Source organism: Geotrypetes seraphini, chromosome 2 (assembly GCF_902459505.1).
Source record: "Geotrypetes seraphini chromosome 2, aGeoSer1.1, whole genome shotgun sequence".
Lineage (NCBI taxonomy): Eukaryota > Metazoa > Chordata > Amphibia > Gymnophiona > Dermophiidae > Geotrypetes > Geotrypetes seraphini.
In genome coordinates, this window is record NC_047085.1 from 279,905,461 (window position 1) to 279,932,210 (window position 26,750).

General features: G+C 42.8%; 1 protein-coding gene across 3 annotated transcripts in view; it reads left to right on the top strand.

The window, feature by feature from the left end:
• The window catches only part of NSUN2 (NOP2/Sun RNA methyltransferase 2), a 922,747-nt gene that overhangs the window by 284,885 nt on the left and 611,112 nt on the right, over window positions 1-26,750 (top strand). For all 3 annotated transcript variants that reach the window (XM_033929740.1, XM_033929738.1, XM_033929739.1), the window contains exons 5-6: window positions 3,586-3,657; window positions 26,652-26,736. In XM_033929740.1, coding sequence (XP_033785631.1) covers window positions 3,586-3,657; window positions 26,652-26,736 — 157 coding nt within the window. The remainder of the gene's footprint in view (window positions 1-3,585; window positions 3,658-26,651; window positions 26,737-26,750) is intronic.

A 26,750-nucleotide genomic window follows, 5' to 3' on the forward strand; every position in this document is an offset into this window, starting at 1 on the left:
ATTATTATAAATTAAATATTATGCTATTCATTTATTGTAAGAATGAAAATTTTATAAATAAAAATTTAAAAAAAAAAAAAACTTCTCAAATTCTGGCTTGATATTGGTTGCAAGTAGCCTCATTCCGTCTCCACTGAGGTGGAGTCCATCCTTCCTGTATAGCTTGCTCTTCTCCCCAGAACGTCGTCCAGTTGCACACAAAGTGGAATCCTTCTTCCTCACATCAGCGCCTCATCCATGCGTTGACTGCTTGCAACTCCTTCTGTCTCTTCCTGTTGGCCCTGGGTACCGGCAAGATCTCTGAGAAAGCTACCCTCGGCGTTCTGGTCTTCCTAGCATCTTCTAGACCAGGGGTGCCCAACACGTCGATTGCGATTGACCGGTAGCTCAGGAAGGCAACGTGAGTCGATCGCAGAGACCATCCCGGGCTCCGTGATAGACTCGTGTTGCCGTCCCAAACTACCGGGCCTATCAGCCTTCCTCTCCCCGACGTCAAAGACGCCGACGCCGGGCATTAGGCTGTTTTTGTCATTTCGGGGGGGGGGGGGGAGTGGGAGCGTGGCAGCAGCAGCAGCTTGAAAAAGAAATCATCCTGGCCGAGGTCGGTGTCATGCTCCGGAGCTTCTACAGCCTTCCTATCTCCCTCTCCCTTCTACCTGCTTCCGGCCACACCCACTGCTCCGCGGCTGTCTTCGGCAACTCAGCAGCAGCGATCGATACAAGCTTCTGACGTCTGGGCCTACCCTCTGCGAGTCCCGCTTGTTTCAACTTCCTTTTTCCACAAAGGCGGGACTCGTAGAGGGAAGGCCTCGATGTCGGCAGCTTGTCTTGATCACCGCTGCTGACGAGTTGCTGAAGAGAGCCGCAGAGCAGGAGGTTGTTGCCAGGTGCAGGTAGAAGGGAGAGGGCCAGATGCAGGACTCGTGGGTGAGGGAGGAGAAGAGAGAGGGGAGGGAAACAAAAGGAAATATTTCATACTGGGCTGGGCCGGAGTGGAGGGAGGGTGGAAAGATTCTGGCTACCGGGTGCAGTAACAAAGGAAAAGGGGGGAAAGCTGAAAATGGAGATAGTGACACAAAGAAGAGAAAGGGTAAGCAGGACCTACTGAATAAGGATAGAGATACAGAGGGGACATGAAGAGGAGGTGAAATAGAGACATAGAAGTAATGCTGAAAAAGTGGTGGGGGGGGAGATAAAGACATTGAAAGGGCAAATGGTGAATATGGGGTAAAGACAAGGACAGAGACAAATGAAGATTCTGAAAAAGTAGTGAGATAGATATAGGTGAGATGGACACAAAGAAGGGGGATGCTGGAAAATAGGTGGAATGGTAATTCTGACAGACACAGAAGGGAAATGCTGGATCAAGGAGAGATGGGGCTCAGGCTGGATGGAATGAGGAGAAATGCTTTGTTTTCTTGGAACTTCCTCTTCTACGTCAGAATTGACGTCAGGGAGCAGAATGCTGGTCAGCGCAACGCTTCTGCAGGGAAAGCTTGGGATGGCGGTGGCTTGGGGGCTGTTCCCCGATGGCGGTGGCAGCAAACCGAGTGGCTTGGGGGAGGGCACAGAGAAAGAAAGAAAGAAAGGGGGCAGACAGGGAGACAGAAAGAAGGGGAAACAGGGAGACAGAAAGAAAAAGTTGGGGGAGAGAATGAGGTCTGGAGGAGAGGAAACATACAGAAGGCTGAAAGAAAGGAAGAAAGATTGGATGCACAGTCAGAAGAAGAAAGTGCAACCAGAGACTCATGAAATCACCAAACAGCAAAGGTAGGAAAAATGATTTTATTTTCAATTTAGTGATCAAAATGTGTCTGTTTTGAGAATTTATATCTGCTGTCTATATTTTGCACTATGGCTCCCTTTTACTAAACCGCAATAGCGTTTTTTAGCGCAGGGAGCCTATGAGCATTGAGAGCAGCACGAGGCATTCAGCGTAACTCCCTGTGCTAAAACCTACTATTGTGGTTTAGTAAAAAGGGAGGGGGTGTATTTGTCTATTTTTGTATTTTGTTACTGAGGTGACATTGCATAGAGTCATCTGCCGTGACCTCTTTGAAAAAACCCGGAATATGAATAATTAACATTTTCTCTGCCTTTCAGTGTGCTTTGTGTTTTTTTTAAATTTTATTGTTGGTAGATCATTTTGACTTAGTCATTATAAAAGTAGCTCGCAAGCCCATAAAGTGTGGGCACCCCTGTTCTAGACTGACCGTTAACCCTGTCCTTCAGTGTTTCCCTGCTGTAGTTTTATTGCTCACGTTATTTGTCCCCACATGCATCACCACTGCCATATCTCCCCCTTCCGTGCTGTCAATGATCCTGTTGATGCAGCTCACTACATCTTTTATGTTGGTTCCTGATAGGCAGGTCACTAGCCGTTGCTTTCTTCTTCCCACTATGTGGCTGTCGACTTGTTTGATGGATCCCTTCCCCCCCTCCCCCTCCGACGATTTCTTTCCTCTCTATCTTGTCTCTCTAGCCACAGGTCCATGTCCCCAATGTATGCCCATCTCTCCAGCCATAGTTCTGTATCCTCTGCACTTCCAACTTCCATCTTCCCGGCGTTGGCTTTGACTGTACTCGTTTTCCTGTGGGTTCCCTCCGCTGTTTCTAGGTCTTGCTGCTGTGTCACCTTTTCCTTTCTTGTGGTTGTCCTCCAGGTGGTCATCTCACTGTAGGTATATCTTGGCAGTTTTGTTGTTGCTGGTGATCTTTCACGGCCTCCCTGTATGCCTCCTCAATGAACTTCTCTAACTCCCTGTCTTCTTCCTCAATGGTTTCCTCTGTCATGAAGTTTTCTGCCTCTCTGTCCTCCTCCACTGCTTGAATGCTTCTAGTTCCAGAATTCTGCCCTCCAGGAGTCTAACTTGCTTCTTCAAGTCCTCCAGTTCCTCGCATTGAGTGCAAAATTAACATGGTCTCCAATATATAACTTAGAAAAGAGAATGCTAAGCAATTAGAAAGAATATAAATCTTGAAATCCTCTACCTTACCCTTCCCACTGGAGTCATTGGCCCAGTCCCTAGCAGAAAACTGCTCTGTTATTTTAAGCTACATTCATGTTAAATTTTAGTGTTTAACTATGCAGAGTTGGCTGATTTTATTTTACTGAAGAAAAAGTAAGTAGCTAGCTCAGTCTTCCTTGTGTCCCTATTTTTCCAACTCTAAAAATATCATAATTGCTTTCATAACTAATATTTAATGGGTGTTTTTCTGCTTATTGCTCAGCAGATGCTAACAAGATTTTGGATCACTTGAACCTTGCTTGACTAAGGGCCTCCTTTATGAAGCTGTTTAGTGTGGGCCATTGCAGTAACTGACTCTAAGTCCATAGGATTTAAAGGGCTTCAGGGGCCATTGCTGCATGGCTCTATAAAAAAGGGGGGGGGGAATGGTTTCATAATGAATTTATCTCGCTGTATCAAAACCACTGTAACCGTCTTAATGCACATACAGCTGTGCTGAATATAATATACAGATATTTTCATGTTTTTAGATTTGTGCATGTTTAAGTCCAAGATGAGCAATATAAATCATGAAAATCATAAAAGCTGACTTTTTAATTTTTTTATTTTATTTTAGGGTAACATTAGTCGCCAAGAAGCTGTCAGTATGATTCCTCCTCTGCTTCTTAATGTCCAACCTCATCATAAGGTAAATCATTGGTTGCATTTTGAATAAGTTCCACTGTAATGGAAAGTAGTAGTAATGCTTCACTGGGTTGGCAGTTCCCAAGATCTGGTGCTTTATGAACTAACTGGAGTGGAGTACACTTGTTCGGTTAATTGTATTCGACATACTTTTAAACTAGTATGCACTCTTCAAGTGCATTTAGTTTTTCTATAGCAACACAGTAGCATTTTATCTTATATTAACAGGGTGAAAAAAACCCTGTCCTTTTGACACTTGAGCTGTTCTTATTTTATTTTTTTTTAAATTAGCATTTATATGCACAAAATTAGCCGGATAGTTTTGGGATGTATTGAATCTTTTCAGAAGGTGAAATAAGTATATTCTAGGATTTCACTCTTTAATTACTACCCTTTAATCTTGGGTGTGTGATGGATTGCATTTGTAGCATGAACCCAGATATACTGGCAGGATTGGCCCAAGGTGTGAGGAAGAAGGATTCCACTTTGTACACAACTGGACGATGTTCTGGGGGAAGAGCAAGCTATACAGGAAGGATGGACTCCACCTCAGCAGAGATGGAACGAGGCTACTTGCAAGCAACATCAAGCGATAAATTGAGAAGTTTTTAAACTAGGAAGAAGGGGAAAGCCGACCGTCGACCAAGAGTCAATGATTCGGGAAACGGTATACCCAGAGAATACCATGCAGGAAGATTGCGGAGAAGACTCACCGGATCATAGGCAAGATAGAAATCCTGACGGATCGAAAGGGACACGAGGGAAGGAAATTCAAGAAAGTAACAGGCTGCAAACTCAAGTGTATGTACATGAACACAAGGAGCCTAAGGAATAAAATGGGGGAACTGGAAGCTATGGCATCATCGGCATCACAGAAACATGGTGGAATGAGGAAAACATCTTGGACACTGCTACCAGGATACAAGCTATACCGCAGAGACAGAGTTGGACAAAAAGGTGAGAGTATTGCCCTATACATCAAAGAGGGAATCGAGTCTACCGGAGACAACACGCCGGAAACGAAAAATAAGGTAGAGTATCTATGGGCCAAAATACCGGGAACAAATGGACGGAAACGAAGATCAGCATCTATTACCGATCCCCAGGGCAGTCCGATGGAGAAATAACAGACAAGATTAAACACAACTGCAAGGGAGGCAACACAGTTATCATGGGTGACTTCAATTATCTGGAGATAGACTGGAACCTAGGCACCTCCGGCTGCAGTAGAGAGATCATGTTCCTGGATGCTGTAGGCCATTGCTTCCTAGAATAAGGAAAATAAGAAAGGAAATGCAATTCTGGACTTAATTCTAAATGGAGTACGAGGACCGGCGCAAGGTGTAGAAGTAGAAGGGATGCTAGGAAACATTGTTCACAATATGATCCAGTTCTTTTTTTTTTTCTTTCTTTTTTAATTCTTTATTTAATAAGTTTTTTATTCTAATACAGCAAATTCACTAAATAAGATAATCAACACTGAATATGATTCACAATCTTAATAAACTAATAGAAATAATGCAAGTTATCCAACCTACTATTAAAGGAATCCTACTTCACTGCATCACATAATCATCGTTGAATATGATTCACAATCTTAATATATTAATAGCATTAATGCAACTTATCTACTATTACAACAAATCTATCCCCTACCTCCCCAACCCCCCCTCCCAGGAGGCCTGGATCCCCCATCTAACAGAATAAGGCAATATATTATTTTATTAGACTTATTTTTCTATTTGGATATAACTTTCCTATATATCATTAAACTTTGCCCATTGATTTGTTAATAGGGCCAATAATCTGTATTTCTCACAGACTGTTCCCAGATGTGCCCTCATATCTCTTAATGTAGGTACATCTTGCATGCGCCATTGCTGAGCCAATGTCAATCTAGCAGCTATAAATGCCAAATCCACAAGTTTAGATTGAGAGGATGTTAAACCTTCTATTTTTATTCCCAATAGTGCCCTTTCGGCATTCAAATTAAGTGGAGTTTGAATTAATCTGCTCACATAGCCAAATACATGTTCCCAAAACCTCTGTACCCTCTGACATTCCCACCACATATGAAAGAATGTACCTCTTCTGCCACGTCCTTTCCAGCAAGTAGCATCACTCTGCTTAAAACATTTGTTAATTAAAACCGGGGTAGTGTACCATTGTGTTAAGAGTTTAATAGCATTCTCCACTAAAGTGGCAGCTCTAGCTGTCTGGAAAAGATGTGATACAATTACCCCCCATTCATCTATGGACCCTTCTTTCTCCAGGTCTTTTTCCCATGCTTTCATGTATAATGTTTTAATTGCTTTATCTTCATTTATAATTTTATATAACCAAGAGATACACCCCTTTGCTACTGGTTCCCCCAATCCTTTCTCAGATTCAGATTTCTATAAAATACTCTTACTCTTCATCTTATATATTGAAATATAATTTTTTATCTGTAAATAAGGGAAAATATCTCTCCCATCTAATTGGTATTGCCCTTGTATGTCTGTAAAGGCTTTTACCTCCCCTTCTTCAATTAGTTGGCCAAAGCATCTTATCCCGTTTACCTCCCACTTCTTAAAAATTCCCCCTTCCCTACCTGGTGTAAAATCTCATGCAGATAATACAGGAGGGGGAAACCCTCTATCTCTACCTAGGAGTTTTTTCCTCACACTTTTCCATGTAGCCAAAGAGCATTTACTAAAAGGATTTTTATATTTATTGAGTTTTTTCCTTCTGCCCATGGTAGATTCCTTCTCTCCCCTTTATCATTGCTTGCTCTACCCTCTCCCAAAGCTTAGATTGGAATGAGTGCCATTCAACTATTGCTCATCTGTGCTGCGTTATAATAATTCTCCAAAGAAAGTAAACCTAATCCTCCTTCCTCCTTAAACTTAAACATTGCCTGTCTTCCTACCCTCGGACGCTTTCCTCCCCATATACCGTATTTTCACGCATATAACGCACATACGCGTATAGCGCGCAGGAACACAGCATGTATGTAAATAAATTGCCATATAGCGGAAATCTAAAACCCAGGTTTACCCTTCTGAACCCGGGTTACAACCACAATTATCTGGCCCAATGGATGCGTTTGTCGAGCGCAGGCCTAAACCAAAGCCAGATGAGAAAGCCTTGGCGGGAAGGAGAGAGACGTCGGAGAACCCTCTAACTTCCTTTGAGGTGGCCAGCCTCTCTTCGGAGGAGTGCAGAATGCTGGCGCAGCCACTCCCCAATCCAGTGTTGCAATACACTGTGGTTGAGGGGAGTTCAGCGGTATCTTCAGTGAGCTTTGAAGGGGAGGAGGAAGAACAAGCGCTGGGGAGGAGGAAGAACAACCGCTTCAGGATTACAACAGCAGCCACAAGGGAACTTGGAATCTGTAGGGGAGAGGCAGGACTCACCCCTGTTGAAATTGCCTGCAGGTACTGTGAAACTTAAAGAAATGGATTTTAAATTTATTCCCTTACAAAAGCCCCCAGTTGTAGATTTAAATTCTATCTGGGAAGCAATTTCAAGTTTACAAACTTCCTTGGGAACTCAATTACAAATATTAACATCTCACTGCTCTGGGATACTTTCGGAGATGATATTACAACAAAGAGTGGCAAGTTATAATAATAATAACTTTATTTTTCTATACCGCCATAGTCAGACGACTTCTAGGCGGTTCACATCGAAAGAATGCTGGACATTCAGCGAATTATAAATGCATGAGGGGAATGCATGAGAAGAAAAAGGGGTGAAAGGGGAGGGAAAGTAAGAGGGGTTGTAAGGGGAGGGAAAGTGAGAGGGGTAGGAATTGCCTGAGAGATTGCTTTGGGTTTGTAGGGGGAAAATGTGTAGTGAGCGCAGATCGGTCTGTTTAGGTGATGAATTTGTCAAACAGAGTGGTTTTGATTGATTTTCGGAATGCTTTGTAGGTCTGTCTGGTTTTATTTATGTAGTTTCCCAGCAAGGATTGTTGTCAGTTTGGAAAAAAAGTTGGAAATAATGGGAGCACAAAATCAACTTCTTATAAAAGAAATTGGGAACATTAATTTCAAGTTAGAAATCTTGGAAAATATAACAAGGAGACAGAATTTGAGAGTAATTAACTTTCCCAAATCACCTGTGGTTCCTGCATTGGAAATGTTTAAAACGCTACCTTATGGAGTTTAAAAGTTCCGCAAAATTCTTTTCCACCTATTTCAAAAATATACTATATCTCCATAGGAAAGAAGAAAACTTCAGAAGATCAGCAAGAACCTGTAATGGATGTATTGGACGTGACAAACTTATTAGAAACATCAGAGACAGAACAGATAAGCGCAGCCACATTATTTGTTCAATTAGCTTTAGATTCAGATAGAGAATGGCTTTTGAAGATGTTTAAGTATAAAGATGTAATGTTTCTGAATCATAAAATTAGGATGTACCCGGATGTATCTAGATTAATTCAAAAAAAGAGGAAACAATTTTTGTTATTGAGACCCCAGGTTTTAAAATTGGATGCAAAATTTGTACTTCTCAGGAAACTACAAAGACATGGAATAGAGGGAGATATACTAAGATGGATAGGCAAATGGCTGGAGAACAGAAAGTAGAGTGGGCATAAATGGGAAGTTCTCAGACTGGGAGAAAGTTACTAGCGGTGTGCCCCAGGGCTCGGTACTTGGGCCCATTTTATTTAATATTTTCATCAATGACCTAGAAGAAGGAACATCCAGTGAGATCATCAAGTTTGCAGATGACACAAAGCTATGCCGGGCAATCAGATCGCGGAAGGATAGCGAGGAACTCCAGAATGACTTGTCAGTTAGAGAAATGGGCGGAGAAATGGCAATGACGTTTAATGTGGAAAAGTGCAAAGTAATGCATTTAGGCAGAAAGAACAAGGAACACGAGTATAGAATGTCAGGTGCAACTCTGGGTAAGAGCGAACAAGAAAAGGACCTGGGTGTACTGATAGATAGGACCCTGAAACCGTCGGCACAATGCGCAGCAGCGGCAAAGAAAGCAAATAGAATGTTAGGCATGATAAAGAAAGGAATCACGAGTAGATTGGAGAAAGTTATAATGCCGCTTTATAGGGCAATGGTCAGACCACACTTGGAATACTGTGTCCAACATTGGTCTCTCAACCTAAAGAAGGATATAAAACTGCTGGAGAGGGTGCAGAGACGAGTAACGAAGCTAATAAAAGGTATGGAGAACTTGGAATACGAGGAACAGCTTAAGAGACTGGGATTGTTCTCCCTTGAGAAAAGGAGACTGTGAGGGGATATGATCAAGACTTTCAAAATACTGAAAGGAATCGACAAAATAGAGCAGGAAAAAAAATTATTTACAATGTCCAATGTGACACGGACAAGAGGACATGGACTGAAGTTAAGGGGGGACAAGTTCAGAACAAATATCAGGAAGTTCTGCTTCACGCAACGAGTGGTGGACACCTGGAATGCTCTCCCAGGGGAGGTTATTGCGGAATCCACCGTTCTAGGATTTAAAAGCAAACTAGATGCACATCTCCTTACGAGAGGCATAGAGGGATATGGGTGACTAAAATTACGCCAGGTGTACACCTGGCTGGGCCTCCGTGTGTGCGGATCACCGGACTTGTTGGACCGAAGGTCTGATCCGGAGATGGCAGTTCTTATATTTACTACGAATTCCATGCAAACTTTAAAGGAGTTAGATATATTTTCTTTGATTCTTCCAAGTTATCTAGATTTATTATGGATAAAGAGGTTAGGACAGCTAGTACCCTTATAGAGGAACAAGGATAAGCGCTCATAGTTAATACATTAGGTCCACTTAAGATCTTCCATTTATATTACCTATGAATTAATTTTTCTTTGAATTATTCTCTGATTTTGAAACTCCTCCAATATTGTGGACTGACAAACAGTTGAAAGAAAAATGTTTAATTTTCCTTTGTTTCCAATGATTACTTGTATTTATTTCCATGGATACTGTTGATTACGATATGATTGTTGTTTATCATAAAAAATTTGAAATTCAATAAAGAATAAATAATAATATAGAACCAAATCTTTTCCAGAGAAGACAAAATGGTAAAACTAGAGGGCATAATTTGAGGGAGGAAGATTTAGGAGCAATGTTAGGAAATTCTTTTTCACGGAGAGGGTGGTAGATGCCTGGATTGCCATCCTGAGGGAAGTGGTGGAGAGGAAAACGTTGATGGAATTAAAAAAGTGTAGGATAAAAATAGAGGATCTCTAATTAGAAAATGAAGGATGTAAATTAAAGAACTAAGGCCGGTATTAGACAGACCTGCATGCTCTCTGTTCCATATATGGTGATTCGGTTAGGATAGGCTTTGGTGGGCATTAATGTGAACTCAACTAGTATGGAACAGGAGGATGCAAACAAAGGGATGGTTGGATAGGCTGGAGTGAGCTTGGACGGCAACTTCAGCATTTGGAACCTAGGACAATACCAGACTTTACAGTCTATGGCCCAGAAATATCAAAGAAGAGACAAGTTAATCTAATCATTTATTTTTTAATGAATGTAACTTATGGGCAGACTGGATAGACCAACTAGGTCTTTATCTGCCATCATTTACTATGTAGGATACTGGGCTTGATCGACTTTCAGTTTGCCCCTGTATGACATCTCTTATGTTGTAAGTACTAAATCAAAGACTGTGAAGACCTGTGCAAATCAACCCCCTCCCCTGTTTTTACAAACTGCAATAGCAGTTTGTAGCGCAGGCTGGCCCGCAGAATGCTCTGCCGTTGCTCCTGATGCTCATAGGAACTCTTAAGTGTTGGGAGTAGCGCAGAGCATTCAGCACACTGGCCTGAGCTAAAACTGCTATTGTGGCTTTGTAAAAAGGGGGGGAAGACTTTTTGAGTTTATTCCAAACTAAAGTTAAGCTTTTGTTAACCGTAATGTTTTAAAAACATCTGTTCAAAATGCTAATAATGTACCACATGAATTCTTTAGTATGGTTAAGACATATCTGTTAGCTCCTCAAGGTTCTTTTTTACTATTTTTGCAGTTTGGACCATGAACCTTTCTCATAGCTCTTTTTTGAAAGAATTGCAACTATTACAGATAATGAATTTGGTTTTGGGATACTGAATACGCATTTTCATATATAAAGTCTATCATAATTGTTGATCTGAATTAATTTTGTTAAAGTAAAAGATTTGGATATTTAACTGGCTAATATTCAGTGTGTTAAAGGGATCCTTGTTCTTTAGAACTTTTAGCTTGTTTAAACTGGGTGTGGTAACAGAACGGATAAAAATATTTACAAAATTAAATCTGATATTTTTTATTTAAATTAGATTTTTGGTGGTCAAGTTAGTGCCATGAAAGGGAGCAGACGATGGAAGCGGAGCTCCCTACTTTCCTTGATAATTGGCTATCGGATCGCCAGCATGTTTAGCCGACATATCTTTTCTGCAGGTCTAAAAAATGCTCTTTTTTAAAATATTTTTAATTTTTCTACAACTTTCAAATTTCATCAAGCGAAATACATACAACTTGAATAGATCAATATAACACACTTATGAATTCATAAAATCAGGAAAATAACTAATTATTGGATATTTAGTCCACAATATTTAAAGAGATCAACAGGAAATAATTAAAATAAAACTCTCTTATTGAGTGAGGACTGTTGCGCTGATGAGAGAGTTTTGGTAGTTCTATGGCAGCTAAATTGCAGTGAAGAGAAAATTATAAGCTTGAAGTCCCTGGAACCTAAGATGGCGGATTCACATGCTCTGCCACTAGCATCAGTGTACTTGGCTTGGACAGCTGAAATAACAGCAGAGGTAACGGCAGCTGTGGAGGCTGCTTTTGCTAAAAAAAAACAACAACAAAAAACCTGTAGACCTTGTACAATTGAGCAGAGGAGGCTCACGACCAGTTGGACAGTGTGGATCTAGAGATTAACTGGCTACAGCAAAGAGTGAGTTCCATAGAAGATAGGCAGACCTCGGCAGAGGAACCCTGTGATCATGTGACCAGTCCGAGCAGTATTACCCATCACTTATCCACGTTCCCAGGTACCTTAGTTCTCTTTAAAAACAAAACAGTTAGACACAGTTCTTAAAACAGCGACAAGGAGAACTGTTCCAGCAGTTGGTAATGGAACCCACGCGGGATAGGGTCATACTGGACTTAGTGCTTACAAATGGGGAAAGTGTTTCTGATGTTACAGTGGGTGATCATCTGGCATCCAGTGATAACTTCATGGTATGGTTTAATATTAAGATGGGTGTAGAGAGGGCTCATTGAAAAGCAAAGGTTCTAGACTTTTAAAAAACTAACTTTGTTCGGAAGGGGGTTTACGTCAAGGAATTGTATGGGTGGGAGCATCTGGAAGGAGTGGAAATGTGGTGGGCAAAACTGAAAGGAGCGATTGTAAGGGCCAAAAAAAGCTTTTTTGTTAGGCCAGTAAGTAAAAGAAAGAGGAAAAGAAGGCTGTTTGGTTCTCAAAAGTAGTAGCTGAAAGGTAAGAAATAAGAGGTTAGCTTTCATAAACTAGAAAAGATTGCAGAAAGAGGAAGACAGGCAAAACTACCTATAAAAGTTAAGAGAGGCTGGTTGTATAGTCAGGAAAGCAAAGATACAAATTGAAGAAAAATAGCTGACATGTTAAAATGAGGAGATAAGAAATTTTTTTTAGATATAATAGTGATAGGGAGAAGTGCAAAAATAGCATTGTGAGACTGAAAGGTGAAGGGGAGGAATATATAGAAGCTGATAAAGAAAAGGCCGAATTGCTTAAGAAATATTTCTGTTCTGTGTTCACGGCTGAAGTGCCGGGAGTGGGACTGCAGAGGACAAACGTGAATAGGAATGGAGGAGTAATAGACCCTGATCGATTTTCAGAGGGTTGTGTTCGTGAGGAGCTAACTAAAATAAACGTAGATAAAGCAATGGCCAGATGATGTACATCCAAGGGTGCTGAAGGAACTTAGGGAAGTTCTTTTAATTCTGCTGACTGACCTTTTCAACCAGTCTCTAGAGTCAGGAGTGGTACCAGAGGATTGGGGAAGGGCGGATGTGGTCCCTCTCCACAAAAGTGGAAGTAAGGAAGAAGTAGGGAGTTACAGACCGGTAAGTCTGACTTCTGTAGTAAGCAAATTAATGGAAATGCTTTTAAAACAGAAAATGGTGAAGTTTCTGCAATCCTGTAGATTACAGGACTGGAGGCAACATTCACTAGAGGTAGATCTTGTCTGACAAATCTGATCAATTTCTTTGACTGAGTGACCAGGGAATTGGATAGAGGATGTGCACTAGATGTGGTGTATTTAGATTTTAGCAAAGCCTTTGACAGGGTTCCCCACAGACATCTAATAAATAAACTGAATGCCCTTGGAATGGGTCACAAAGTGACGGGCTGGGTCAGGAACTGGTTGCGTTGAAGGCGACAGGGTAGTAGTGGAGATCGCTCTGAGGAAAGGGATGTTACCAGTGGTGTGCCTCAAGGTTCTGTTCTTGGGCCTGTTCTTTTTAACATTTTTATAAATGATATTGCTGAAGGGTTGTCGGGGAAGATTTGCCTCTTTGCAGATGATACCAAAACCTGCAAAAGAGTAGACACGCCGGATGGTATGAATAACATGAAGAAAGACCTGGCGAAGCTTAAAGAATGGTCTGAAATTTGACAGCTAATATTTAATGCTAAGAAATGCAAAGTCATGCATTTGGGCTGCAAAAACCAGAAGGAACGGTACAGTTTAAGGGGTGAAGAACTTATGTATACGATGAAAGAGCGGGACTTGGGATGTGATTGTATGTGATGATCTTAAGGTGGCCAAACAGGTTGAAAAGGTGACAGTGAATACTAGAAGGATGTTAGGTTGGATAGGGAGAGGTATGGCCAGTAGGAAAAAGGAGGTATTGATGCCTCTATATAAGACTCTGGTGAGACCTCATTTAGAATATTGTGTACACTTCTTGTGGCTGCACCTTCATAAAAATATAAAAAGGATGGAGTCAATCCAGAGGAAGGCTACTAAAATGGTGTGTGGTCTTCGTGATAGGACGTATGGGGACAGACTTAAAGATCTCATACTTTGAAGGAAAGGCGGGTGAGGGGTGATATGATGGAGACATACATAATGTAAATGTGCATGACTCGGGTCTCTTTCATTTGAAAGAAAACTCTGCAATGAGAGGGCATAGGATGAAGTTAAGAGGTGATAGGCTCCGGGGTAATCTGAGGAAATACTTTTTTACAGAAAGGGTGGTAGATGTGTGGAACAGTCTCCCAGAAGAAGTAGTTGAAACAGATACTGTGTCTGAATTCAAGAGGGCCTGGGATAAGCAAAAGAGATCATTGTTACTGCGGATGGGCAGACTAGATGGTTCATTTGGCCTTTATCTTCTGTCATGTTTCTAGGTGACCAGGTCTTCCCAACCTCCTGGTCATCCCGAGGTCCTCCCTGGACTTGTTCTCCTATGTCCTCCCTGGACTCCATCTCTTCAGGTTTCTTGAGTCTGTACTCCAACCTTGTTTTGGCCCTTTCCATCTTTGGCAGCCTCCGTTTTCCATTACCGGTTACTCTGCTGGTTGCCACCGTCCCAACCGGTCCCTCCGCCAGATGCTCCGTAGATTTTGTCCAGTGCTCCCAGTGTCTCAGGATACTTCATTTGGGGTCCTCTGATGGCTCTCGGTGCCCTCACCAGCCTTTCCGCATGTTGCCACTGGCCCTGCTGGTCCCAGCACCGATCAGCCACCTGACCCCCCTCAGCTTTGGACTCCATCAGCTCTTCTAGCTGTTTGTGCGGCCACCACCAGTTTCTCATTCCCTGGCATCTTGGGTCCCCACCAGTTGTATCTTTATTCACTGATCCCTCCACCAGTCGTCAAGCCTGTCCCTTCCTTGACTCTAGACCAGGATTGGGCAACTCTGGTCCTCGAGGGCCGGAATTCAGTCAGGTTTTCAGGATTTCCCCAATGACTATGCATTGAAAGCTGTGCATGCAAATAGATCTCATGCATAGTTATTGGGGAAATCCTGAAAACATGAATGGATTCCGGCCCTCAAGGACTGGAGTTGCTCTTGTCTGTTCTAGACTCTATTGAGCCCTCTGGCTATGTTTAGCTCTTTCCTGCTGGTATATAGGTAGCTATAGACTCTCCCACCACCAGGCTTTCTACTGCTGCACCAGTCTCCTCCTGTCAGGACTGGGTCAGCCTAGCCACCTACTCTGCTGCACCAGCCCTCCTGTCAGCGCCGGTTAGCAGTGGCCTTCAGGGCATACCGGTAGTTAGGCCAGAGGTCAGTATTCCTCCCCCCAAGGATAGCCCTGCTCCCAAAGGAGCTTCTTGCCTTCAGAACGCTGTGTGCTGGGAGCTGTTCTTTTCAACATAATCCACTCAAGGTGAGTGGACAGCTATCAGCAGTTTTTGCAGCTCTTAAGCAAATCAGCTTTCCTCTCAGGCTCAATGACTTCCACTGCTTGGGCTCGCTCCACTGGCCAGTGACAGGTACTCCACCCTGTCACACTCCCCTCTCCTCTAAAGGATGTGTGTTCTCTCAAAACAAGGAAAAAAAAAATCCCTTGCTTATCCAGCTCTTCCTTGCTGTTTTCATTTCCCTCTATTGACTAAGGTGGGGATTGTCCCCTTACCCTTTCCAAAACCTAGCCCCAGGTTGAAACAGTCCAGTGAAAGCTGACAAAGATGGTAGGAGTTTTGAGCCAAAAGATGTACAAGTAGAGACTGGAAGACCTGAATATACTCTAGAGCAGTGGTATTCAACCCAGTCCTCGGGGACTACCTGGCCAGTCGGATTTTCAGGATATCCACAATGAATATGGATGACAGAGACTTTGAAAACCCGACTGGCCAGGTGGTCCCTGAGGACTGGGCTGAATACCACTGCTCTAGAGGACAAGAGGGACAGGGGAGATATGATATAGATGTTTAAATACTTAATAGGTATTAATATAGAACCAAATCTTTTTCACAGAAAGGAAAATGGTAAAACTAGAGGACATAAATTGAGGTTGCGGGATGGTGGACATAGGAATGATATTAGGATGCCTGGAATGCTCTCTCGAGGGAGTTGATGGAGAAAAAAAACAGTGACAGAATTCAAAAGAGTGTGGGACAAACACAGACGATCTCTAATGAGAAAATAAAGGGTATAATTGGAAGAGCCAAAGCCAGTACTGGACAGACTTGAATGGTTTGTTTCCTGTATATAGTTATTTGGCTTAATATGGGCTGGGGAGGGCTTTGATGGGAACTTCAGTAATTTGGGATGTTCTAGAGCAGCGGTCTCAAACTCGCAGCCCGGGGGCCACATGCGGTCCGCCAGGTACTATTTTGAGGCCCGCGAAGAACATCATGGAAGAGAGGAATATCAAAGAAGTAGTCAGGGAGATAGAGAAGTTCATTGAGGAGACATACAGAGAGGCTGTGGAATAACAGAGGAACTGCTAAGATACATCCACAGAGAGTGAGGACCACCTGGAGGTCAATCACAAGAAAGGACTAGATGACACAGTAGTAGGACCTGGAAACAGTAGGGAGAACCCACAGGATGATGAGTCCAATGCAGGCCAACGTCGGGAGGAGGAAAGATGGAAGTGCACCGAGGATACGGACCTGAGGCTAGAGTGACATACAGTAAGGACATGAACCTGCGACTAGAGAGACAAGAGAAGATAGAGAAGACATTTTCTTTATCTATCTCTCTTTAGCTTTAAATTACAATATTATTATTAAGACTTGGCCAAAATGAAAGATTTATAAACTATAAAGAGTTTTACCTCATGCAAAATTGTCATTTCTTTAATAAGACATTATTTTTTCTGAGGCCCTCCATGTACCTACAAATCCATAATGTAGCCCTGCAAAGGGTTTGAGTTTGAGCCCACTGTTCTAGAGTGAGCTTCGACACCAACTCCAGTTGTTTACTCCAGAGCCTATCACCTCTTAACTTCATCCTATGCCTTCTCATTACAGAGTTTCTTTTCAAGTCTACGGAGTAATCTAAGGAAATCCTTTTTTACAGAAAGGATGGTAGATGCATGGAACAGTCTCTCAGAAGAGGTGATGGAGACAGAGACTGTGTCTGAATTCAAGAGGGCCTGGGATAAGCATGTGGGATCTCTCGGAGAGAGAAAGAGATAATGGTTACTGCAGATGAGCAGACTAGATGGGCCATTCGGCCTTTATCTGCCATAATGTTCTATGAGAAACCTAGCTGAGAACCCATCCAGGAAAACACTAGAGAGGTGAGCCTCTAATTCAGAACCTCTGTAAACTGAACCTGCTTGTTTATTTGAAGTGTGGCAGCTGAGCTGCAGCAAGTTGAGAGTTGGAGCAAAGGGGTTTCTTTCTTCGAAATGCAATGCAGACAACTAGAAAGAAAATGGAGAAAAAGTAGCCAAGATTCCACAAAAACAACATGGAGAATACTGAACTAAATTTACAAACAAAAACTGAAAGAAAAAAGAAAGACTACTCAAAGCAAATAGGAGAAGAATCCCAAGACACAAAAAAGCAATTCCAGTTACTAAAAGAACTCAGACACCCCACCCCCCCTCCTGACCAATAACAACTCCTCCCCTCCCTCAGCCACACTCTTAGTCGCATTCTTCAAAAACAAGATCACAACTAGAGAATGACACGGGGAAAAAATTTGTCCCCGTCCCCGGCCGACTATCCTCTGCACCGCCCCGTCACCGCCATTCCCTTCACCACCCCGTCACCGTCACCGCCATCCCTTTCACCGCCCCGTCACCGCCACTGCCATCCCATTCACCGCCCCGTCACTGTCACCGCAGCATGCATAAAAGCCTCAAACAGGTATGATATTATATACTTATCTTTATTAACGTATAAAGGAAACATTCTTTACAACTTTACAACTTAGTTAACTATACAAAAACAAAACACAACCTGTACTTTTAATTGTCCTTATTCTTTAACCCGTGGATGAACAACAAATCATCTACAATCTTTGGATTCAGTCTAGTTCTCCTTTCTTCCACAGTCCTTCCTGCAATAGAGAATGCCCTCTCTAAAGATGTGCTGGTAGCTGGAATGCACACCCCTGACCCCCATCCCCATTATAATAGTAAATAGTACTAATTGTAATGCAATTTCTTCCATTCATTTTTCATGTACACTACTGTATATAATATTAATTCATTATGGTAACCACAAAATTAAAAGAAACACAAAGCACACTGTATGCAGAGAAAATATTAATTAATATTTGTTTCATTTTTCAAAGAGGTCAAGAAAGATGATTTTATGCAATGTCATCCCAGGAACAACTATACAAAAATATACAAATATACCCCCTCCCCTTTTACTAAATCGCAATAGCGGTTTTTAGCACAGGGAGATGGGCTGAATGCCCTGCACTGCTTTCGATGCTCATAGGCTCCCTGTGCTAAAAACCGCTATTGCGATTTAGTAAAAGGGGGCCATCGTGCAAAATATAGACAGCAGATATAAATTCTCAAAACAGATACATTTTGATCACTAAACTGAAAATAAAATCATTTCTCCCACAAGTGGACATGCTTAGTTACGTCAGCTCTATGGCTGCTTTAACTGTAAGGTGCCTGAATCTAAGGCTATATGCTACCATTCTGTAATGCAGTGTTTTTCAACCGCTGTTCCGCGGCACACTAGTGTGCCGCGAGATGTTGCCTGGTGTGCCGCAGGGCCGCCGGGCCCGGAGCTGACAGGGGGCCTCGAGGCAGGGGCGCCAGAGGCAGGGGCGCCAGTAGCTCGCCAAGGCAAAGTGAGTCGATCACCCAGGACTCACTTTGTCTTGGCGATCTAATCTATCGAGCCGATAAGTCTTCTTCTCCCCGACATCAATTCTGCAGTCTGAGAGGAAGTTCGGGCCAACCAATCGCTGCCTGGCTGGGCGGAACTTCCTCTCCGATTGCAGAATTGACGTCAGGGAGAGCATGCGTCGGCGTCGGCTTTGGGGCCTGTTATCCATTGGTGGGTCCTGTTCCCCGATGGCAGCGGCAGTGGCAGTGGCTTGGGGAACGGCAGGGAGAAAGAAAGAAAGGGGGCAGGCAGGGAAACAGAAGGAAAGAAGAAAAAAAAAGAAAGAAAGGTCAGGGAGAGAGGAAGAAAAAGTTGGGGGAGGGAATGAGGTGTGGAGGAGAGAAAGCATACAGGCTGAGAGAAGGGAAGAAAGATTGGATGCACAGTCAGAAGAAGAAAGTACAACCAGAAATCACCAGACAAGGTAGGAAAAATGATTTTATTTTAAATTTAGCAAAGTGGAGGCAGTATTACCACAGTTTTCAAAGGAATTTGCCCAAATAACTTAATAGTTAACTGGGTAAATTCCCAGAGATGAAAACTTCCCTTCACTTACTATGCACAGTTCTGAATTTATATCTGCTGTCTATATTTTACAATATGGTCACCTTTTACTAAACCGCAATAGTGGTTTTTAGCGCAGGGAGCCTATGAGCGTCAAGAGCAGCGCTGGGCATTCAGCGCAGCTCCCTGCGCTAAAAACTGCTATTGTGGTTTAATAAAAAGGATGGAGGGTATATTTGTCTATTTTTGTATGCCATAAAAACCAAATACAGAGAGAGACTGAGAGCTGTTGACGAAGAGCTACGTGTGTGTCTTTCTTCGATTCCAGCCAGAATATCAGCTTTGTGTTCAGCCAAACAGGCCCAGGTTTCGCACTGAATAAAGTATTTTATAATTTTTATAATTTTTATTTCGTAATAAAGTAATTATAAAATACTTTCTTTGTGTTTATTTGATTCCTATTCAAGAGAATTACTTTATATATAGTCAATATAGGCAGAGAGTTAAATTTTTTAACATTTTCTAATGGTGCTGTGCCTCGTGATTTTTTTCATGAAACAAGTGTGCCTTTGCCCAAAAAAGGTTGAAAAACACTGCTGTAATGGAACCTGGGAGCCCATTCACTGCTATAGAATAGGCGTTCCCTGTACAATCTCAGGGCGCCTACGAGGAAGAACCCACTTGGAGAATTGCCCCTTATTTTTTTTAAGGATTATAAAAACAGAAGCAATAATGTGAAAAACAAAATCCAGCCTTAAAACAGGCTGAATTAATTTGTGAACCATTATTTAAAGGATACTCAGAAAAAATATTGTTTTCCCTTAACTTAAATGAAATAAACATATTCCTATCCATCATTTGACTATAGCTAAGGGCAAAAGAACCTCATAGAGCTGCAGTGAAATAGAAAAGTGATTTTGTTTTACTGTAATTTCTGCATTAAGTAGATTTGCACACCCCAAGCTCCTTAAATCTTGATGCACTTCTAGCTTTTCCTGTATCAGACTTTGCAAGATTAATAAATGGAGCATTCTTCTGCCTGCCAGTTAAAGAATGAAAAAAAAAAGCCTATAAAGTTCAAATCACAGCTTGACTAAACTCGAACTTTTTTGATTTCATTCTTCCTGGCTGACCACAATAAGCACCAAGGTTGGGGAAGGGGTAAAACGCGGACCTCACAGACCTGACGGACCTCGCGGATCTAAACCTGTACTGCCTTAAAAATCTGAGGTCCGTGTCGGTCCGTGTCCGTGGCGAGAGCAAGCAGAATCAGGTCCGACGTCCGTGCGTTTTTTTTTTCTCAAATGGTATACCACTACACTTGCTGCTTTTACTTGCTTTGGGCCTTCCTCGTTGCCGGGACCTGCCTACTTTCTGTTTCCGCGAAGGCAGGACCCGGCAGCGAGGAAGGCCCGAAGCAAGTAAAAGCAGCAAGTTGTAAGCTTCCCTCCGGGGCTCTATTGTGTGCGTGCTGGCTTCCCTTCTCTTCCCTCCGAAACCAGAAGTAGCATCCCGGGGGAAAGAGAAGGGAAGCCGGCACGCACACGATAGAGCCCCGGAGGGAAGCTTACAACTTGCTGCTTTTACTTGCTTCGGGCCTTCCTCGCTGCCAGGTCCTGCCTTCGCGGAAACAGAAAGTAGGCAGGTCCCGGCAACAACGAAGGCCCGAAGCAAGTAAAAGCATGCTGGCAAAAAAAAAAAAATAGGCGGACCAGAAACCATCTTTCAGGCGTCAAACAAAATTTTCGGCGCGAGTCAGCCCGGGAAGGAGCAGGATTAGCTGGATCAGCCGGGGAGAACACTTACTTGTACCTGACGAAATTTTCAGGCTTTCAGCTCCTCCCAGTGAAATGAGTGAAAAGTGAATCCAATCCAGCAAAAAGAACTGACCAATGAAGAGCCTGTATATTAGGGGGCGGAGTCAATGTGTCAACGTGCAAGTCGGGTAGAGAGAGTTGGAGGAGACAGACCACATGGCGGAGACAAACATGGCCGCCGGAAAAAATCTGACACCCGGTCCCGAACCAAAGACACACGGTGAAGACGAGGTAAATAGCGGTACATAGAAGGGGGTACATTTGCCTGCGGGGACAAATCTTTTCACCGTTTTTGCGGGCGGTGAAAACTTTTGTCCCCGTGTCTGCGGCGATTTGGCTATGGAGACACCATAACCCGCAGCCAAACTGCAGCCAAGCCGCGGCTCCCTGCGGGGATCGCTCCCCGTGTCATTCTCTAATCACAACTATCAGAGCCATGTTCAATGAACACCTATACACTTAAGAGATCGCAACTCCCCCTACAGAGAAAATCAGTTGCAGCAGACAGAGCTTTACGAATGTAGAGATGATGCGGTATACAAATCTAAGGTTTAGATTAGATTAGAACCTGGTCCCACTTCTCACCTATACAATGGTCAGACCTCAACAAACTTTATAATAAATACAGCTACGCAGCCTGTGATCTTAATCACTGCTGCCCATACCTATTGAAAACCTCCAGTACACTATTTCACACCCTGCTACTACAATGGATACAAACTTTACTCAAAGATGGCCTTTTCCCACAAGACCTCAGCAAAATCATCATAACTCTGATCCTAAAAGACCCCAAAGGAGCAACGGACCAACTATCCAACTACAGACCCATAGCCTCAATTCCACTTTACGTCAAGCTAATGGAAGGCCTCTTAGCTAAAGCCCTAACTTTATACCTACAAAACCACAACTTACTCTACCCCACACAGTCTGGCTTCAGAACCAACTACAGCACTGAGACCCTACTAGGAACACTCATGAACACTGCTAGATAACACATCAGCACAGGCAAGAAAATGCTGATCATACAACTAGACCTCTCTGCAGCCTTTGACCTGGTAGATCATGACATCCTTTTACAAACACTAGACTCTATAGGAATCATAGGCAAGGTACTATCATGGTTTAAAGGATTCCTACAATCCAGAACTTACAGAATTTAAACAAACAAAGAAAAATCAGAACCATGGTCTAACCCCTGCGGAGTACCCAAGGATCACCTCTGTCTCCCACACTCTTCAACTTATACATTGCTTCCCTCAGCTCCTGCCTAGACAAACAAGGCCTAACCTCCTACAGCTATGCAAATGACATCACCATTCTCCTCCCCTTTGACCAACCAGTGCCCTCCATGGTAGGCACAATACACAGAACACTTGAAACAGTAGCAACATGGATGAAAGAACACAAAGTAAAACTTACTCTGACAAAACAAACTTAATCCTCCTAGAAAACAGCAAAACCCCAACCTTAACAAATCTAGTAATAAACTCGAGCTCATACCCCATTCATCCCACGCTAAAACTCCTTGGAGTGCCGATAGTTTGTACCATGTAACCACAAATCAACAAAATAATAAAAACATCATTCGCAATTATGAGAAACCTAAGACAAAAGTTTGAAAATTCTTTAACAGAAAACAATTCCAACTCTTGGTACAATCTCTAATCCTAGGCCTAATAGACTTCTGCAACATACTATATCTCCCCTGCCCAGCAACCATGATAAAACAATTACAAACAATGCAAAACACAGCCCTAAAACTTATCTATTCGTTGAAAAAATACAACCACATCATAGAGGCATATCACGACTCACACTGGCTCCCAATACAAGCCAGAGTACACTTCAAATTCCACTGCCTACTATTTAAAGCTATAAATGGAGACAGCCCAACCTACTGGAACAATCGACTAATTCAATCCACCTCAACAAAACATAGGAGAACCCACACACTATTCACACAACTGCCATCCAAAAATGTCAAACGAAGAAATGAAGAAAACTGTATGACAACCTACTGGCCACCAGAGTAGCGAAACTGGACAGACAACTCACCAATCTGTTGATTTCGACCACAGACTACAAAACCTTCAAAAAAGAAACAAAAACCCTACTCTTCAAAAAATACATAAAACCAATATAACACAACCAGATCTGTCCCAAGCTTCACCTGCAATACTACCTACTCCTTAGCAAATTAGAAAATGTTCAAACTATTCCTTATGTACTTCTTAATATCATGACAATTCTTATGTAATCCGCCTTGAACTGCAAGGTAATGGCGGAATAGAAATCACTAATGTAATATAAATGTTCTTCTGTTTGAACTATTTAACAACTGAAGTATGAACTAGACTTAATGGTGCTTTTTAAACCTGATAGAACTGTGGAATGCATTGGTGGGATTTTATTATTGAACAGAGAAACTACTTCCCCTAAGTCTGTGAGGAAACAGGCTCAAAAGAGTGTGTAAATAAAAGCTTTTCCTTATAATGTGCCTATGCCAGTGTATCACAAACTGTGTGCCGCAGCACACTAGTGTGCCTCCTGAGATTCCAAGTGTGCCGCGGCTGAGAAGGAATAGCGGGACCAGCCAGTTGACTTGCCTACAGGACATGTATATATTGTGTATATATGAAACATGAATGGAAAAAATTGCATTACAATTAGTAAAGGGGATGGGATCTGGAGCAGAGCTTAGGTGGGCCTAGGGCGGAGCTTGAGTAGTCTGTGGTTGGGGTATTCAGTTGATATTTGTTAGATTTAGGGGGTACTTAGCTTGAAGTAGCTGAGACACAGTGCTATAGACAATCAGCCGGCGCTAACTCCTCTCCTCTCTGGCCCTCTTCCCTGCTTGCACCCCCTACTGATGTCTCAGGGCCCGTCTGAAGGGCCTCTGTGCATGCAAAGCCATCAATGTGATAATGTCATACATGCGTGTGACATCAATGGACGTTCACGCACTTCTGGGTGCTTCGAGCCATGACCACTACCTTTAGTGTGCCCTGGCTCGAGAAAGTTTGAGAGACACTGGTCTATGCTGTTTTGAATACATGTATATAGGGCTTCAGGAAGGTCTGGACTGGACTCTACCACCGCTCTATTATTATTATTATTATTTATTTATTTTTAGTTTTAAAGGGCTAGTTTAAGGTAATTTTTGGGTCATTCCATGTCAAGTGGTCCAGAGCTCCCCACTCAACCATCTCAGAAATTGATGAAATTTGTTTAGGGGATATCAAAAGTTTGGGGGTATGATCTCAATTTGGTCCAGAGTTAAGGGCCACTTTATTTGGGCCACTATTTTGTATACGTGGAAGATGTCAACCAGGGACCCTACTTGAAACTGAACCAGTTGACATGGAATTACCCTTTTGGAAACTCATAATTTGGGCTTTCTGTGTCAAAAAGTACAATAATTGAGTTGACTCAGAATAAGGGATTGTACTAGAATTCGAAATGATGAGGCATCGAAGTAAGCTCTGATGGACCGAAGTTTCCAGAGGGTGTGAAAGATTTTTTCTGATCAAGGAGTCCACCTGGTCTTTCATGGTCGGGTTTTGGTCCAGTGTTACACCCAATATCTTCATAGTGGGTTGAATTGGATAGCTCAGGTTGTTGATTCACATTGGTGCTTTAGTGTCGAGTGGGTATGGCGCTGCTATGAAAAATTTTGTTTTCTCTGAGTTTAGTTTTAGTCTGAATTCGGTCACCCATTGCTCCATCCGATTTAATATTTCTGTTGCTTTGTGGATGACTTCCAAGACAGAGTTGGTGAATGAGATGATTATCGTGAAGTCATCAGCGTAGCTAAATAGTTTTATCCCCAGCTGGGATAGTTGTGCACCCAGTGAGGACATGTAAACATTGAAGAGCAAAGGGGATAGCTGTGATCCTTGTGGCACGCCAGATGGATTGCTCCATGTATCTGAGAGATCGTGATTAAAATGGACTTGGTATGTGCGTGATATAAGGAAACCTCGAAACCAGTTCAGTACTTCTCCTCTGATTCCAATTGCGTCTAGGCATTGTAACAGTTTTCCATGGTCCACCAAGTCAAAGGCATGTCAAATTGCATGATTAGGGTGTTGAGGCCCTTACTGAACAAGTAGCGCAAATTGTCCAGAATGGCCGCAATTACCGTTTCAGTGCTAGATTGAGTTTCGTGCAGGAGGGAGAATTGGTCAAGGTGTTCAATTAGTTGGGTGTGTACCAGTCCTTCCAAGATTTTTACCATAAATGGAATAGATGCTACAGGTCTATAGTTGGTTATTGATGTTGCTGGTTCTTTACAATTTTTTGGGATTGGGGTTATTATAATATGACCATTGTTGGTGAGGAAATTTCCATTATATAGGTTATTGGTTAGATAATTCAATTTATTTAAAAGATTTATACACTGCCTAGGTTTACAAAATAACCATACATAGCATAAATCACAAATAAAGACATAACAGAAAAAATATCTCTGCATTACCACAAAGAAACCAGCATAATTTAATCTCCAGATTATATAAGTAACAAAAAAGGTAATTGCAAAAAAATGGGTCTTCAAAAACTTTAAAACTCCATCTATTGGCACACAAGCACAAATGGCCAAAAAGGCTATTCCACAACTTCACTCCCACAGTAGCAACAGTACCGTATTTTCACGCATATAACGCGCACCCGTGTAAAACGCGCACACGGGTATAGCGCGCGGGGAACACAAATTTATGTTTAAAAAATTTAATATAGCGCGCACACGCGTATACCGCGCATGCTAAAACCTCCTCCCGCTTACTCCGAACCGGCATCCTCCCCCCCCCCCCCCGCTCGCTTACCCGCGTTTTACAACTTTTTTTTTCAATCCGATCCGGCATCCCCCCTGCGAACCGGCATCCTCCCCCCTCGCTCGCGTCACCCCCCCTCCCCCGCGATCCTACATCCCCCCAGCACCAAACATCTCTTACCCGATTGGGCACCGGCACCAGCACCAATGCACAGGACGTGCCAGTGCCCGAAGATCCTCCCTCGTTGGTTTGGGCTGGGCGGTGCGATGCAGGAGAGATAATCCTTCTTCCTGCGCCGGGCTGGACTAGGCTTTGAGCATTTGCGCATGCTCAAAGCCTTCTGGTCTCGCTCTCTCCGAGATTCTCTTCTCGGAGAGAGCGAGACCAGAAGGCGTTGAGCATGCGCAAATGCTCAAAGCCTAGTCCAGCCCGGCGCAGGAAGAAGGATTATCTCTCCTGCATCGCACCGCCCAGCCCAGCCCAAACCAACGAGGGAGGATCCGCAGGAAGAAGGATTATCTCTCCTGCATCGCACCGCCCAGCCCAGCCCAAACCAAACCAACGAGGGAGGATCTTCGGGCACTGGCACGTCCTGTGCATTGGTGCTGGTGCCGGTGCCCAATCGGGTAAGAGATGTTTGGTGCTGGGGGGATGTAGGATCGCGGGGAGGGGGGTTGATGCGAGTGGGGGGGGAGGATGCCGGTTCGCAGGGGGGATGCCGATCGGATTGAAAAAAAAAAAGTTGTAAAATGCGCTCACGCGTATAACGCGCAAGGTTATGCACGGTTTGTAAAATCGTGTATAACGCACGCGTTATATGCGTGAAAATACGGTAAATGCTCTGATGTCAGTTTAGTGAGCTTTTAACATCCTATCCTGCGACAGCAACATGGCACTCTTGGATCGTAATGATCTACCTGGACAATACACAATCAAAGATTCTCTAAAATACAAAGGAGCAGGAACACATAGGGCTTAATGAACAATAGATAATTCTTTATGCTGTATCCTATACAAAACCAGCCCCAAATATTCTGAATAGGATAAAAGAACAATTGTACAATTGAAACTTATCCTTAAAGGCTAAATAGACTATTCTATTAAGTGCTTTTGTGTTTCTTTGTAGATTTTAGATATGTGTGCTGCACCAGGATCAAAGACAGCCCAACTCATAGAAATGCTGCACACTGACATGAATATTCCATTCCCAGGTACTTTTAATTGA